At 50.7% G+C, this 16,196-nt stretch overlaps 1 protein-coding gene and 1 long non-coding RNA gene across 5 annotated transcripts in view; one reads left to right on the top strand and one right to left on the bottom strand.

Moving 5' to 3' along the window:
• Nucleotides 1-16,196, top strand: part of npas1 (neuronal PAS domain protein 1) — a 42,878-nt gene that overhangs the window by 25,242 nt on the left and 1,440 nt on the right. For all 4 annotated transcript variants that reach the window (XM_088627306.1, XM_088627305.1, XM_088627303.1 and 1 more), the window contains 8 exons: nucleotides 2,542-2,777; nucleotides 8,587-8,657; nucleotides 10,296-10,385; nucleotides 12,342-12,516; nucleotides 13,437-13,552; nucleotides 13,879-14,057; nucleotides 14,484-14,590; nucleotides 15,149-15,296. In XM_088627306.1, the coding sequence (XP_088483432.1) occupies nucleotides 2,630-2,777; nucleotides 8,587-8,657; nucleotides 10,296-10,385; nucleotides 12,342-12,516; nucleotides 13,437-13,552; nucleotides 13,879-14,057; nucleotides 14,484-14,590; nucleotides 15,149-15,296 (1,034 nt within the window). In that variant the 5' untranslated portion in view covers nucleotides 2,542-2,629. The remainder of the gene's footprint in view (nucleotides 1-2,541; nucleotides 2,778-8,586; nucleotides 8,658-10,295; nucleotides 10,386-12,341; nucleotides 12,517-13,436; nucleotides 13,553-13,878; nucleotides 14,058-14,483; nucleotides 14,591-15,148; nucleotides 15,297-16,196) is intronic.
• LOC148672014 (uncharacterized) lies at nucleotides 1,103-10,070 on the bottom strand. The gene is made up of 3 exons (XR_015935630.1): nucleotides 9,848-10,070; nucleotides 9,240-9,410; nucleotides 1,103-2,480 (listed from the first exon to the last, which is right to left on the bottom strand). It is a non-coding gene; the product is annotated as an uncharacterized LOC148672014 (long non-coding RNA).

Raw genomic sequence — 16,196 nt, 5'->3', positions numbered from 1 at the left:
CCAGGGGCCCGAGCCCAGCGGGCAGCGCTGATCCACACGCATGTGTGTGCAGGGGCCACAGCTGAGTGCACGCTGACACCCCACCTCACCTCCTGCAGCGAGCGGCTCGTCCGGTCCTTCTCTCTTCCTCCGGCTGTGAGCGGGTGTCCTCAGTATTCAACCCACCTGGTGTCGTTCTTGGAATTCGAGACCCTGTTAAAACGAGAGAATTGTCTCACAGGAGGGGCTTTGAAAAGGCCCCCAGTGTGGGCAGAGGTTGTGTCACCACTGTACCATCACAGGTACGAGCGCTGTTGCTCAAAATGCCCCCCTGAGAGAAGTTTTTTTTGGAATGGATGAGATGGAAGTTATTCGAAATTTAGTGTGGCGAGCAGAAAGGTGAAATATTGATAGGCCCTGATCTATCAAAACCAAGCTTTTCAAATCACCAGCTCACCCGTCAATGGTCTGCTGAGCTCTGGAGGTTCGGCAGCCTCATTCTGTTGTAAAGTGTCTTGGGTATGTAATTCACACGGGAACAGGAGAGCGGGTTCTAGCCATGTGTAATGGCCATGTCAGGAGTCCCACTGCGCGCATGGCAGGGGTCCCTGTCCCAGGCTGTCCCAGGCTGTCTGCCAGCAGCGATCCCGCTGAACCGGCGCCACGCCCTGTTTTCCTTGGTGAAAGAAAGAAGCGCTAGAAGAGTTCGAAGGATTTCCAGCCTTGAAGAGAATGGTTAGACATCACACTTTAAGTACACTGGTAGGAGACACTTTTAATTACTGTAGGATAATCTAAGCTGTGCCTCAAATGATGGATGTCTGTTCTGTCACTTGGATAAATTAGAAATGAAAGTAGCGCCAAATGGAGGAGAATCGAGTCTTTTCTGCTTTCTACCATGGTTCACTTGATTGAGTTAATTAATCATATGTCTTTAGGGTAAATAGCATACAAAACTGAATTTCAGAATTGAACAGATATGTGGCATTAAAGTTGCACAGCAGCACAACAATTATTCAAATACAACACATTGGACTGTACAGCCGCTGCAGAAGCGGAGCAGTTACCATGCAATTGAGCAGCCGACACACAGAAGAATTCAGAAATGACAGGTGGACACAAATTTAATTCCTCTTGTTTCACTAAATTTAATAACCACAGAAAACATTTCCCATCACTTATACAAAAATAAGCCCTTAACTCATCCGCCAGCAGACAGGTTTAGAAACATCAAGGCAGAACGGGTTCCTGTGAGCTCTGTGAGGCAGGTGGGAGGACGCGAGACAGGGGGCAGAGGCCCAGTCGCACTGCAGCAGGAGAGAGGTTCCAGGCTTGGCGCAGGGCCTGCTGTGCAGGTGGCCAGGAAAGGTCTATATTTCAGAACACTCTTTTTTGTTCTCTTTTAAGAGCTTGGCGATGGCCTTGTTTCTGAGGCCTGACGCTGTGAATTCTACCCCCTTTGTTCAGCAGAGACAGACGACAGAGCTGTGGTGACAGCACAGTGACAACATGATTCTGCCTCCCAGCCCCACTGAGGACAGGCAGGCTGACAGGCTGACAGGCTGCTGTGCTGCCACTGCAAGGGGGCGCCCTGTCCCAGCCCAGAGCAAACGAGCACTGATCTGGCTCCTGAGCACTCTGGGCTCTGCTCCTGCCTCTGAGCTCAATGCGATCTAGGCAACCCACCCAAAATGCCCCAGAAATACAAAAGGATGGGAGCTGTTTCTGTCTGAGATTGTCCTTGAATTGATAATGGTCAGTGACGCCTCAGTCTGCTCCTTCTCCAATCTTCTTTCTCTTGGCCTCATGTCGAGGTGGGTTCCTCTTCTGCTTCAGGGGACTGCCTGTCCGGGGGGAGTGATCCAGCAGGGCTCAGTCAGGCCTCCACAGGATGTGTTCACTGCACCTGCGAGAGCGACCCTTAACTGGCCCTGCTGAGCGATGGGCTGTGACCAGAGGAAAGTAAAGGTTAGCGACAGTCTTGGAATAAGGGCAAGAGGCATCTATTAACCCAGAGAGCACTTCTGGCAGAGGGTGAGGAGCTGGCTTTCCCCAGGCCTTTGTGTGAATGTCTTGTTGAATGAACATGCGTCTTCTCTTGCACATTGTTTCCTGCTTCAATCGCTCCTTTAACTTGATTGTTACTTGATAAGCACTCGTGTGGAGAGCACACTGCTGACGAGAGACAGCCTTTCCTCACCCAGGCGTGTCCCGTGTGTCCAGAGATGGCCGCAGGCAGGCCTTCAGCACTCAATGCGTCTTGTCTCCTCTCACACGTTGCTGGCCTGTGCCGAAGCTCGTGATGGAAGAATGCAAGGTGAAAGTCTTGTGGCTGTTGAAGGAGCATCGCTGAGGGACAGGAAAGGGACTCCTGGAGCAGCTGAGGAGAGGCAGGGCTGATCTCTCTGCAGCCCAGAGGAGAGAGCTCCTGGAGGCTGGGGGGAAGCAGAGTTCCAGATTCTGCCGGGTGTGCAGGATGGCTTCTTCTCGTTCTTACAGTCCTGGCGGTGAAAGAGAAGGGTGTTGCTGATCATGCAGGTCTCTCTCTCTCCCGCATGTCAGCCTGCAGAACCTGCGGAAGGAGAAATCGCGGAACGCGGCCCGCTCGCGGCGAGGGAAGGAGAACTTTGAGTTTTTCGAGCTGGCGAAGATGCTGCCCCTTCCCGGTGCCATCACCAGCCAGCTGGACAAAGCCTCCGTCATCCGCCTCACCATCAGCTACCTGCGCATGAGGGACTTCTCCAGCCAGGGAGACCCGCCATGGAGCCCCCTACAGGAGAGAGGGCCACACAACAAGGGTAGGCTGTCTGGGGCAGGGGAAGGGGGGAGCTGCCTGTATCAGGCTGCAGGTCAGAGTAGGAGTGTTCAGCAGATTGGGGCGTTCAGCAGGTCAGAGTTGGAGCGTTCAGCAGATAAGGATCAGGGTGTTGGGTCTTTGACCCTCAGAGCTCTTCACTCGCGACGACACCTTGGATGCTGGTACACAGGTTTCCTGCCACACTGGACAGTTGAGAGAGCTGTTGGAAGCATTGTTAGGGAGGACAAAAGACTCACATGACCACTAATTATAGAAATTAACTGCATAATAAGAACAACAGAATTCCAAGAGCTTGTAATTATAGTTATTAGTGCTTTGAAAACCTCGACCACAATTGGCTGGTGTGACAATGGCTGCACCTGTGCTCCCGTCACCTGTGTGCAGAGCTGGAGAGTGGGGGGCTGCTGTAGACAGACTGCAGGCCCCCTGTTGCCCCGTGAGCACACACTCGCACAGGGACTGTAACTGGAGGAGGGCAGCGTCACCCACAGTGGATGTGAAGGAGAAATCTGACAGCTCATTTTCTCCTCTCTGCTCACTCGTGGTGCACATGGTGTTGTGTTCCGACTGCTCAGTGACACAGGAAAGGCAGAACTGGTACATTTTCCTCCTGAGGCTTCTGGGAACAGGGTTTGGTCATGGGACATGTATTGTTTGCTGACATGTCATATTGGGTAACCACACAGCTACTTTTCTTTGATTATATATTCTGACGTGGAGCCCCTCACTGTGGCTCAGTTTCATTCTTGACAGCAGGAACATGAGCTCAGCGCAGACTCACCTGTTCAGGTTTGCCTGCTGCTGAAGAATTGTGAGAATTCTCACTACAGACCAGCTGCAGTAAATCCAGCAGGATTTCTAGGTGTTTCAGGTGTTGGAAAGGGAACACTTCGAAAAGTGCAGGTTGTGAGGAAGCAGCCCTGGGTGTCCACTCGCCTGAGGATCACTCTTCTCCTGGGACGAGGTAAAGACCAAGCAGGTGTCCCAGGAGCAGCTGTGTACCTCACCAGCCTCCTGCATGGAGCAGCCTCCTGCACGGAGCAGGCCAGCACCTCTCGGCCCCTGTATCTCCCTCCCTCTCTCAACCCTCTCAATCTCAGGCGGGAGGGAGGAGGGGCACAACGGATTTTGTCTGCCTCGCACGTTTCAAAGCCAGTCTTGAAAAATGAAAAGACAGAAGAAAATCAATTGTATGACCTTCAAGTGGTTGGAGAGAGGCTGTCTGCTGAGCAGGAGGGAGGAGGCTGGGGGAGAGATGGAGCACCTCACTAATGCAGAGACACTCGTCTGCTTTTCCTGAGGCCCAGCCCGTGCTCCACAATTCCCAGCAGCCCCTCTGAGGACAGCAGCGGGCGGAGGGGGGATATTGTGCCAGACAGCGGACATCCGACTGCTCAGGAAGTTCTTTTGCATAGAACCAATTTAAACACCTGCTGTATGGATTTGCTTTCTCATTTTAGCTTCAACTATAATAAGAAAAGTAAGCAATTTCTCAATATGTTGCAAAGTGTAGGTGCACATATTTATTTTGGTCCTTTTCCTAGATGCGATCTTCTGTTTGCTCAGTTTACAATGTGGCAATTTGAATGCAGTTTCCTCAGTTACTCTTTCTTAAGCAGCTACGGTAGATCTGATTTTAGAGACAGAAATCAGAGGAATTTAGAGACAGGATGGTCAGTTTCAGGAGAGTGACAGCTGGGAAGGAATTCCTTTTAGTTTCTCATCCTGACACGGTATCACTGTCTCTCTCCAGAGTCTTTACACCTCTTTAGGAGTTTCAGAAACTTGAATCAAGTCTCTTCAGTTCACCGTGCGGTGAGTGTCCTAAGTTCCTGCTGCCCAGCCTGTGGTTCATCTGTCGGCCATGCCCTTGCTCTCTCTATCCTGGTTCCCCACTGCGGACACGTGCCCCATCAGAGGTTCTGGTCTGTCCCAGGAGGTGACGCGTTGTTCCATGACTCGGGACCGGCTGTGCCGTCCTCTCGTGGGAGACGTCATTGCTGTGTCTCTCCTTCCTCCCTGAACCCGCTGCATTGAGCTGTGGCTGTGCACGAGTCTGGGGGGCGTGCTGGTGGAGCAGGGAGCCTGCAGCAGGGGGGTGGGATTCCGGGGGTCCCACGGATAGTCGATTCTGGTGCGCTAAGGGCTGCTCCTCTAGCTGCGCATTTAAAGCTGCACAGGCTTGTGAAAGGCCTTGAATTGCACTCAAACTCTGTCCGAGTGCGGAGGGGGCAGGAGAAGGACGGGAGTGAAAGGATAATTGCAGGGGGGTGGGGGGGCGTGCCGTTTGGTGTCGCTCTCTTTATGTTCTTTAATATGGCAGATTAGGAGGGAGGGAGAGGGAGGGGGTGTGGGGAGCAATCTGCATGGATGTTAACGAGGTGCCAGGTTATCAGCATTGGAAAAACACTCAAAGAAAAACTCAGAATTGCGCCGATTTGTTTCCATAGAAACCTCATAAGTTAGTAAAGGATTGTGAGGTGTAGGTGGGGGTGGGGGGGGCTTAATTATGTAAAGAGCAGAACGACTAAGTATCCAATTATTCTACCTTGTTATTTCAGACCTTCAAAATAAAACTCCGATTTTACCTACAAATTTCAATGACCGAGGAAACAGATTCCAAAGAGATCCTGATGTTCTCCAAAAGAGATGAAGTGTTCTTTACAGAAGCGTTTTGCTCTCCTCGCCCTTTCAGCCAGCTGGCATCCACAAGTAGCCATAAAGCACATCCGTACGGCCACAGACGAGAGGAGGCCCTCCTGCCTCCAGCCTGCTAGAGCGATAGTGGCTGTTGATTGGAGAGTAGAAGACGAGCAGAGTGTCGACTTGACCACATGGCTTTATCATTACTGCCACACTCTCACCACTCCTTGTGTAAAGAAGTGGTTCAATTTCTGTGTGGCTCATGTTACACTGTACACCGGGCTGATCGTGTCAGGGCCTTTGAGGTTTGTGATTCCTTGTGTCAGATCTTCTCCTAGACGTCTCTGTTCAAGACTGAAGAGATAGAGTTCCTGCAGCCTCTCAGTGTGGGAATGTCCCATAATCCTTGGAATGCACACGGTTACTTTCTTTTGGACTGATTCCAGAGCAGCAATATATTTTCGATGTTGTGGTGACTAACACTGTACACGATATGAGTACTTTCTAGCACATTGTACAATTTTCACATAACTTCCCTTGATTTCAGTTCTGTGCTTTTATGTCTATATTCTCGCATGTTGGTTGCTTTGTGATTGGCCTCGCCTCCCCGCTTGTAAAGAAGATGTAAACAGTGCATGAACATCGACCCTCAGTGGATTTCCACAGGAAGGGAGTGTTGTGTGTGTGCATGTGTGCAGGTTTGCATTGTGTGTGGTGTGAGCGGTGTGTGTGAGCTGTGTGTGTGTGTGAATAGTGTGAACAGTGTGTGTGACGTGTGTGTGTCTATAGTGTGAGTAGTGTGTGTGAGTGTGAGCAGTGTGTGTGTGAACAGTGTGAGCGACAGTGTGTGCAGACAGTTACCCAGGTCAGCAGGCTGGGCACAGTTCTTCACTCTTAATGGGCGTCTAAATTAATTCATCGAACCCCGGGTGACTCAGGGTGGAGTCGGAGAAATGATGGCTTGTGAACATTGAAGTGTGACAGAGCCTGCTGCCCGACTGGTGCTGGGGCCAGGGTCAGCGTGAGCTGCAGGTTCCCAGGGTTCGCCAGCGCCCCCTCCTTCCGGGCCTGGAGCACAGACTCTCCCGCTGGCTGCACTGCTGGGAGGCTGAGCCAGGGGGCTGATCTTGTCTCCTTCTCTCAGTAACAGACCAGGGTCCTGCTCCCCGCCCCCTCTGCCAGGGCACACAGCCCAAACACACACCACCCTGCCCCTGCACACACCCCTGAAAGCCCCCAGCATTGTGCACCGGGTCCCGGGTGACAGCGGGGGAATATTGATGAGGCTCTGCATTCAGCTCAGTGAAATAGGTCTGGGAGGCAGAATGAGGCGTGGGGGGGTGGGGAGACGTCCCAGACTGTCCCAGACTGTCCCAGCCTGTCTTACAGCGATGACCAGGTCCCCCTGTGAGACGCCAGGGCTGCAGAGAGCAGACAGGGGACTTGCGACTGGACACTGGAAACAACTCGGGGTTCCTGCACCCAACCGGAGAGTCGAGGTTATTCTACTTGTGCTTCCCTTGTCCAGGCATGAGTTATGGAGGAAACTCATCCCTTTTCAGAACAGGGACCTCGGTGGGGGCGGCACTGAGCACAGACCAGGGCTGTCTGAGCCACTCTCTGGGGGCACGTTCTGCCCTCTGACCTTGTCCACGCTGCTCTGTTCAGGACCCGAGCCCCATCTTCCCTGCGGCCCCAACTTGACAGCGTCTTCAGTCTGAGCTCAAGGTTAGACCCTGCTCAGCACAGGGGATCCCCGCTTCACAGCAGAGCCCTCACCGCTCAGCACAGGGGATCCCAGCAATATTTAACGACTGCAGGTCAGTTTGTGTCCCAGCTCCTGGACGGATCAGTTTCAAGCCTCAGACTTGCTGTAAATCTGCCTGAAGGGTGAGATGGGGAGTGAAAGTTGCACCAGTGAGTGCATTTGTGTCTGTAGAGGAGCACACCTGAGGCTCCTGTTGCACGAGTCGAGATCATCTGTCTTCTTTGTTTTACAGAGGCTTGGTCGCTGAGGGCACCCAGGCAGGGGCTCTTCAATGCTGCTGTCTAATTAAAGTCCTGCTTTCTTGCCCTGTTTCGTTTAATCTGCAGTTCCTTCACTGCTGTGTTTGGGTGACTACTCCTGCTGCATTTTAATGTCCTCCTGCCATTGCAAAATCATTAAGCTAAATAATTTAAAACGCTCTTTCTCTGGCCCCTGCTGCCATAATGTATTAGTCGAGGCCGCCTGATTAGCTCGCATTAAAAGCGCATTTCCTGCGAAAGCGCTGGTGCTGGAGGGGTGAAGGTGGTCTTGCTCACACTGCTCTAAGTGAAGCAGAAGCACCCCGGTGCTGATCAGAGGTGTAGCGCCCCTTGTCTGTGGGGCAATGCAGACCCGTGTCTCTGCTCTTTGCGGTGAAGCCTTACATGGCGAGCATTATATATACAGGAAGGAAGAGGGCAAGAGAGTAGTGGGAAGAAAACCTGTGAAAGGGACTGGCAGAGTGCAGAATGCTGGAGAACCGTCATCCAGCAAAGTCTTGTACAATGTGCTGTCGAGACCAGTTCTTGCCTGTGGCTTTGGCCTCTGCTTTATGACTCAAACAAGAAAGATCTGAATTGTCTCAGAAGTGCACTGCCACTGGTACACAGAGAGATGTGAGGAACTGAATCTCTTCAGACTTGAGTGGAGTGTCCAGAAAAGCGCTATATAAGTGTAAGCAATTATTATTATTATTATTACTTGTCAGAGACTCGTAGGGGATTGTCTTGTCCTCACTGTACGCCAACAGGAGCTTGGTTCAAGATCAGGGACTGATCGATCCATGGCAGTATGGCACTCCCTGACCCTGCGCTGGGCATGCATACTGTGTGGGGACGAATTTGACTTAATAATAATGCTGTACTTGACCAGATAGGTCTTCTAAAAACAGCCTCTGATCTCATCAGTGAGACCCAGGCCCACAGACACTCAGCTGTGTGTGACGGAACAGGACCAGGCTCGGTAATCACATGCCTGCTAACGCCACCCTGAGATACAGAGGTTAAGCGGGTTTGAGCTCTCTCTGCAGGCTGGTTCAGTCGCCAGCAGCGACATACTGAAAGAACTTGTGGCCAAATCTGTAGCAGCTCTTGTGCATGTTCTCTGTTGTGTGTTGCAGCTGTGGGAAGGACAATGAGCTCAGTGGCCACTGATGTCTTTGAGCAGCACCTGGGAGGACACCTGCTGCAGGTAAGTAGTCTTTGGCTCCTGCCATCTACATCATTTGCCATTAAATGTGCCATTTCTATTGTCTACAGTGTTTGTCCTGATCTGCACAGTTTGCACTGTGCTCTGGGTTCTTCTTTATCCCTTATTGCCCGACATTATTAGTTGGTGGAATTTGCTTTTGGTACAGCAAAGTAACACTGATGAAGCAGACTTACGACACATTCAATATTAAAGAATACAAATTTGACATGAAAAAGACATATGAACACTGAACTAACATCTAAAAAAGAAAATTATAAAGGGGGGTTTTCAAGGGAGGCTAAATCGCTGAAGGGGAAGAGTTCAATGTTTGTGTTACAGTGGGAAAGAGGCGGGCGGTTCTAATGGGAATGGATCAGTTTAAAGTGTTTTCCCGAAGGGAACAGCTGAAAAAGATTGTTCTGTAATTTGCAATGGTCTGCGCAGCCCATCATAAGCTTTGAAGCTTCAGTTTTTATCTGGGAGATCCGTGACACTGTTCTGAATTGTGCAGTGATGTGAAAGGCCCTATACTTATGGGTTTAAATGCAGTTTTGATAGTTTGCAATATCGCGTCAACAATACCAGCGTCCTGGAGTTTGACACCGCCGCCGTCCAGAACTGTGTCTCAGGGTCACTGTGCAGGTGCTGCAGTCTGTCCCCAAAACTGCTCGGTCCCGCCCAGAGGGAATCCGAAGGGAACCAAAAGAGTTCAGGCGGCAATGTAAGACTCAAGATGGCTGCTTTTCCCTAGTGCTGGAGAAATAGAAAAATGATAGAAATCAAATTAGGGCTGCAGAAATTTGTGATTCTTTCTCCGTCGTCCTCTGTCAGTAATAACTAGATAATTGCACTTTATTTCCCTCAAATTCAGACGACAGAAGCACTAATCCCAGGCACTCTCATTTGCATATTGAATGGATCGGTTTGCATAAATTACCACCACTTAAAGTGCCGTAAAAACAGCAATCATTCTCTAACGAAGTTGGCATTCTGCTATTTTTTAAAGGACCTTTTTAATGGCTTTTCTTTGTGCTCTGCGTTTTCATTGTAATCACATGTGATATTGACCACTTGCAGTTTTTCTTTGTGATTGTTTTTAAGTGCTTTTAGACAGAGGCGTGTGCATTTTAGAGATGGAGGCCAGACTGCGAAAAATCTTTGCTTTCTTGCACCCCCTAAACCCTTCTCACCTCAAGAAATGTTCTCTCTGGTCAAGCAGTGGGGTCCAGTCCTCAGGGAGGAAGACCAGTCAGGAGGAGTTGAAGGACAGGAGGCACCCAAACTCTATATAAAGAATGAGCAGAGGCTCTCGCATGATCTCGCAAGATGTGTTGGAGACTAGGATAAGGAACTTTCCAGGCTCCTGAGGAATACAAAATGAACACATGACCAAAAATGCAGACCTGCTAGGAGCCACTGTCGTCTATGTTTATGTTCTGTGCTCTGTGTCTGTGCTCTGTGTCTGTGCTCTGTCTGTGCTCTGTACTCGGTTTGTGCTGTGTTTGTCCTTTGTCTGTGTTATGTGCTGCTTATGTGTTTTTTGCTCTGTGCTCATGGCCAGGACTTGTGCTCAAGTGGGGCTAGCAGCAGCAGCAGCGTGGACAATAACTGGCCGGATTGTGTGTCTTGTGTCCACAGTCCCTGGATGGCTTTGTGTTTGTGGTCAGTCACGATGGCCGGTTCCTCTACATCTCTGAGACAGTGTCCATCTACCTGGGCCTCTCGCAGGTGGGTACCTGTCCCCCCGGAACAGCCGCAGGAGGATGGTGAGTGGAGTAGGAGAGAATCTGGGGCTGCTGCAGTTCCCAGGAGTGGGAGCCAGGGCCGAGAGTCTCGTGGCGTGCCCTGGTCCTGCTGTCTCCAACAGACACTTCCAGGGGCCAAATTGGCAGGCCTGGTGGGGGTCCTCTGTCGTACTTGGAGGCGTCCCCTCACCCTGATGTGCTCTGTGTGTGAGTGGAGTTTTATTGGGGCTAAATGGTCGTACCTCCATCATGATCATCAGTCACAAACCATCAGAAGACAGTGTGGTGTGTGAACTCTAGACAGATATTGGAGACCGAGCTGCGCTGGAGAATTAATTAGTTAATTGAGCTGAAGATCTCATCCAGCTGTTTCTTGAAGGTATGAGCTCCGACAATGCGGCTAGGACGATGCCCACATTTGAGCTGGATTAGGGATCAGAATGAACAGAGAAACACAAACCAAAGGACACAAGTGGAATGAAGTGGAACAGCAGTTTGAGCTCCGAACAGGAGGCCTGGAACAAGCTGCCAGCCATGTGGCTGCGGGTGGGTTTCTTATGAAACCAGCCCCAGTGTGTGGGATGACACTCTTGGGGGCTTGACTGTTTAGGCCTTTGGTTTGTGTGTGATGACTGGTGTGAGGTTAGATCAGGCCAGGGGAGTGGTTGGCTCTGAAGCTGAGGGAGACTGCAGCTGACGTCCACGCTGACTTGATGGTGGACTGTGTGCTGTTCACTGGGGCGTTCTGCACAGGGGAGCTGAGCTCAACAGGGATGAACCCTCACACTAACCCCGAGTCCCACTGATGACCCCGACTCTGTGTGAGCCATGCACACACTCGTGAGACTGCACAGGGGCACACTCCTGTGGAATCACTCTTGCCGTTTCTCAGAAGATGCTGGGATTTTGATACCTGTTCCACGTCCTCTTTGCCCTTGTCGGGCTCCTGTGCTCACTCCTGCAGACAGCACCACAGTAAAAGTTCTTGTCTTTGCAAGTAGCAGTTGTGCCTTGTTTTCCTTTGTTTTGTAGTTAACTGAATTGATCCCCACCTGGTTAGTATGCTGTCCTCTCCATCTTCCTCATTTCCATTAGTCAATGCTCTTGTGTTTCTGGGGACAGCTCATAAATTTTAAATCTCTCTGCTGTTATTAATGCGGCTTTTATAAATGACTGATCGCAGGGCAGGATGTCCCATGTGGCTGGGACTCCACGATCACCCCAGGGCTCCACAGCAGCACAGAGCAGAGAGGCACCAGTGTGTGATCACTACACTGGACACAGGGCTACAGTGGACACAGGGTTTCAGAAGGCACAGGGTTACAGTGGGCACAAGGTTACAGTAGGCACAGGGTTACACTTGGCACAGCGCTGCAGTGGACACAGGGCTACAGTGGACACAGAGCTACAGTAGGCACAAGGCTACAGTAGGCACAGGGCTACAGTGGACACAAGGTTTCAGAAGGCACAGGGCTACAGTGGGACAGGGTTACAGTAGGCACAGGGTTACAGTGGACACAGCGCTACATTTTATGTGAGTGTTTGTTTTGTGTTTTTTTTGCAGGATCGATGTCAAAGTTTTCCTGCTAAGGTGCAAATACCAGTCCTGATGTGAATGGGTCTGTGTTCCACTCTGATGCACAGAACTGTGGATGAGAGAGAGAGAGAGACTCTGGGTGGAGCGTGTGAACAGGGGACTGCAGCCTGGAGGGAAATGTGAAAAGCAGAAAGTTTAGGCAGAGTTTAGGTGCATCAGTGTCTGGGGGTGTCTCAGTGTCCGGCTGGTTAGGACTTTAAGGAAGGTGTTGTAATTGAGTTGTTGATTCTCCCCGTCTTGTTCCAAGAGCTCATGACTTTGACATGTTCTTCTTGAGCTGAGGTCACAGTGTCCTCCTGTGCATGTGGGTGAGTGATGGCGACTGTGTGTGTCACTGCGCAGGTGGAGCTGACCGGCAGCAGCGTGTTCGACTACATCCACCCCGCTGACCATGTGGAGATGGCCGAGAGACTGGGCATGAGGCCGCACCTCCAAGGCGGGGCTGATTCACACGCTGCCAATGAGAGCGCATCCAGTTCAGCATCTACCTCCTCATTGGCCGAGGCCCCAGAGCCAGGTGAAATGTTCTCTTCAGTTTATAAAAGAACTTAATGATGTTACAAATGAGAGGAGGTCAGTTGGCCCATCTGGCCTTTTCAGTAGTTAGTAGTTAATTGACCCAAGCATCTCATCCAGCCATTTTTAGAATGAAGGGAAAGTATGGGCTTCAATCACATGGCTGTGTAATTTGTTCTGTACTTCTGCAGCCTTTTGTGTAGACAAGTGCCTCCTGTTCTGGCTTTTAAAAGCACTCCCATTTAGTTTCCAGTTATGCCCTCTGATTTGAGTTTTAATGTTTTTTAATGTCTGCTAAGTTAACTTGATGCCTTTGAGGGCATGTGAATACTTGTGTCAGGTCCCCTCATGGTTGTTGCTGTGGAAGATTAAAGGGATTCAGCCTTTCAGCCTGTCAGAGCAGGACATTCTCTCATTCTCTGAAGTCCCAGAAGGCAGATTATGTTGGTTGTACTTCTGTGGACTGACTCCAGAGCAGTAACCTGTTTTCTGTAAGGTGGTGACTAGAAGTGTACACAGCATTCTGAATGAGGCCCTGCTAGTGCACTATACAGTTTAACAAACAATCCCTTGATTTGACTTCTCATTGTTTGACTATACCCTAACATTTGTTTGCCTTTTCTATGGTTTCTGCACATTGTCTGGAAGACGCAGGCTTGTGTCAGTGTGCTTTTCATGGGACCTGTGTGCCCAGTGTGGCCCTTCGTCTTGTCAGGTTAGGAATTACTTTAAACACAGACCCTGTATGACCTCGCAAAAGCCAGAACTGAAGTTCTGTTCCTATTGCTCCTCAATTCGAGAGGCACAGAGGAATGGTGGACAGGGCAGTTCATGCAGGGCTCCTGTTGACAGACTGTCCACTGTCATCAGACAGACTCTGTAGGGTCTCACCCCCTGTGTCCTGTGTCCCCTGTCTCACAGAGGAGACCCTCAGTCCTCTGTGCCCAGAGCCCGATCCCCTCGAGAGAAGCTTCTTCATCCGCATGAAGTCCACCCTCACTAAGCGCGGGCTTCACGTCAAGTCTTCAGGGTACAAGGTGGGACACGATACACTCCTCCCGATACCCCCAGACTCAGATACACCCCTCTCGATACCCCCAGACACCGATGCACTCTTGCCAATACCCCCACACACCAATAAGCCCCTCCCGATACCCCCAGACACTGATACACCCCTCTTGATACCCCCAGACACTGATACACCCCTCTTGATACCCCCAAACACCGATACACTCCTCCTGATACCTCCAGACTCAGATACACTCCTCCTGATACCCCCAGACACGATACACTCCAATCACTCACACGCTCTCGGACACTGACACCCTGCACTCTGCCCTCCTCTGATGCGTGTTGTTGCCAGGTGATCCACGTGACGGGGCGGCTCCACAGTAGGCCCGGCTCCTCCTCTCCGCGCACTCTGGGTCTGGTGGCCCTGGCTCACACGCTGCCGCCCTCCACGTTGAGCGAGGTGCGCATGGAGAGTCACATGTTTGTCTTCCGGGTCAACCTGGACCTGCAGGTCACCTACTGTGAGAACAGGTGGGTCTGCAGCCCTCGACGCCTCGTTTCAGCGCCGGCCCTGACTGGGCCTCCAGCCTTTGATTTCTCAGAATCATGTTGTTTGAGATGAAATGTATGTCTGGATGAAAGCACGGCAGGAGCTGGTGGACACCACTTTGACACATACCACCACAGTCCAGTCAGAACAAGATGGTGCCAACATTGTCGAGCATCATTTTATTACACCAAGGGTTGCAGGAGCATGGAACACACATTGCTGAAGCTGTTCCTCTGGCTTCTGAGAACTGCTGGCAGAGCACCTGCATAGATTAACTGCTCTCACTTGTAACTGTTGTGATGATGTTCCAGCAGGCTGCAGCAGTTGAGAAGCTGTGTGTGTGTTCCCTAGCAAAGACTGACTGACTTGTATTAGTGCTGACGATGCTCTTCCCTGGTCGCATGCAGGATCTCAGACTACATGGACCTGAGTCCTGCGGAGGTGATTGGACAGAGCTGCTACCGGTTTGTCCACGTGCAGGACCTGGATCGCCTCCGGCAGAGTCATGAGGATTGTAAGTGTGAGCCCTAGTGTCCAGGCGGTTGTGCACAATCACAATCGTGAGAATGTGTGAGCGTGCAAGCGTGCGGTCACGCCTGGTCGAGAATCGTGAGTGTGTGTGACAGCAGTCACGACCTGGTTGAAGATCGTGAGTGTGAGTGCGGGTGGTCACGCCTGGTCAAGGATTGTGTGTGTGTGTGTGTGTGTGTGTGTGTGTGTGTGTGTGTGTGTGTGTGTGTGTGTGTGTGTGTGTGTGAGCGGTCACACCTGGTCAAGGATCGTGAGTGTGTGTGCGAGGGTCCAGGCCGTCGCACCTGGTTGTGATCAAGTTGTAGCTGCTGCTCTGCCCTGAAGGGATCCTCTGTGGTTGGACCCCCAAGACCACTGTGGGAATCAGTGTGTCGTCCTGTCTCCTCCTGGTGCTGGCGGCGAACACGGTCAGCTTACTCAGGGGACCCAGGCCCACCTCCAGCCATTCTGTTGAATGTCTCTTCTCACACTTCACTGTCTCTCACTCTCTCTTGCACGCTCACTCTTTCTCTCTTTCTCTCTCTCACTCTCTCACTCTCAGTGCTGCGGAAGGGACAGGTAGTGACTGGGTATTACCGGTGGCTTCAGCGTCGTGGTGGCTTCCTGTGGGTCCAGTCCTGCGCCACTGTGTCCATCAACATGAAGACGCCCCACGACCGCAACATCATCTGGGTCAACTATGTCCTGAGGTACTGCGTCCAGCACCCCGAACACTGGCCGGGGGCAAAGCTTTTAATATCTACACAAAGATCATCAAAAGCTCTAGACTCTAGCCTCACACCTTCTTCTTTACCATGTCCTCCCATTGTGCATATCTTATGTTTGTGTTTGTTGTTGTTTTCATTTTGTAAAGCCACGTGTAAAGGTGCTTTATTAAATAAAGTTTATTATCATATTATTATAAAACCCCAGTTCCGTCTGCGGGTCATGTTTTGACTCCTGAGAGAGTTATACCAGAGTGGCAGCTATTTAGTTGCTTTTTGAGTCATGGATCTGATGCAGCTGCTTCTTGAAAGAAGACTTGTTCCATGCTCCCGCAGCTCTTTGCATAAACAGGCCCTTTTCCTGACATTCTCAAGTTTGAAAGCACTTTTATGTAGTTTTGCCTTGGTTTTACTTTCCTGAAGACGTTAAGGATTTGGAAAAACTGTCTCAGGTCTTCTCTGTCCAGAATAAAGGGTTTGGTTGCTTTAGCCTGTCAGTACAGGACAATCCCTTAATCCAGGGATGTTTGTGGTTGCTCTTCTGTAGATTGATTACAGAACAGCAGCATCTGTATCCTGGTGACTAAAATGGTTGACAATATTCCGTATGAGGCTTTACTACAGCATTGTACAATGTAGAACGTGACATGCTTTGATTGGAAAATACTGTACCACTTTTGATTTTTGTCTATCTGCATGTCAAACTCTACACTTCTCTACCTGAAATTTATCAGATGTCTTTTCCAGTTTTGAACTTTATGTGCTTGAATTTTGTCTGCTGCCACTCCAGCGATAGCGAAAGCCTGTAATGTAGAATTGTATGCAGACTGGCCTAGTTTCTGAGAGCTGCCACACGCACCCTGGAGCCTGTTGTCAACAAAAGCG

This window comes from Lepisosteus platostomus, chromosome 4, assembly GCF_059453375.1.
Source record: "Lepisosteus platostomus isolate fLepPlt1 chromosome 4, fLepPlt1.hap1, whole genome shotgun sequence".
Lineage (NCBI taxonomy): Eukaryota > Metazoa > Chordata > Actinopteri > Semionotiformes > Lepisosteidae > Lepisosteus > Lepisosteus platostomus.
Note: the sequence above shows the minus strand (reverse complement) of the source record. Positions and strands in the feature narration are given on the sequence as shown.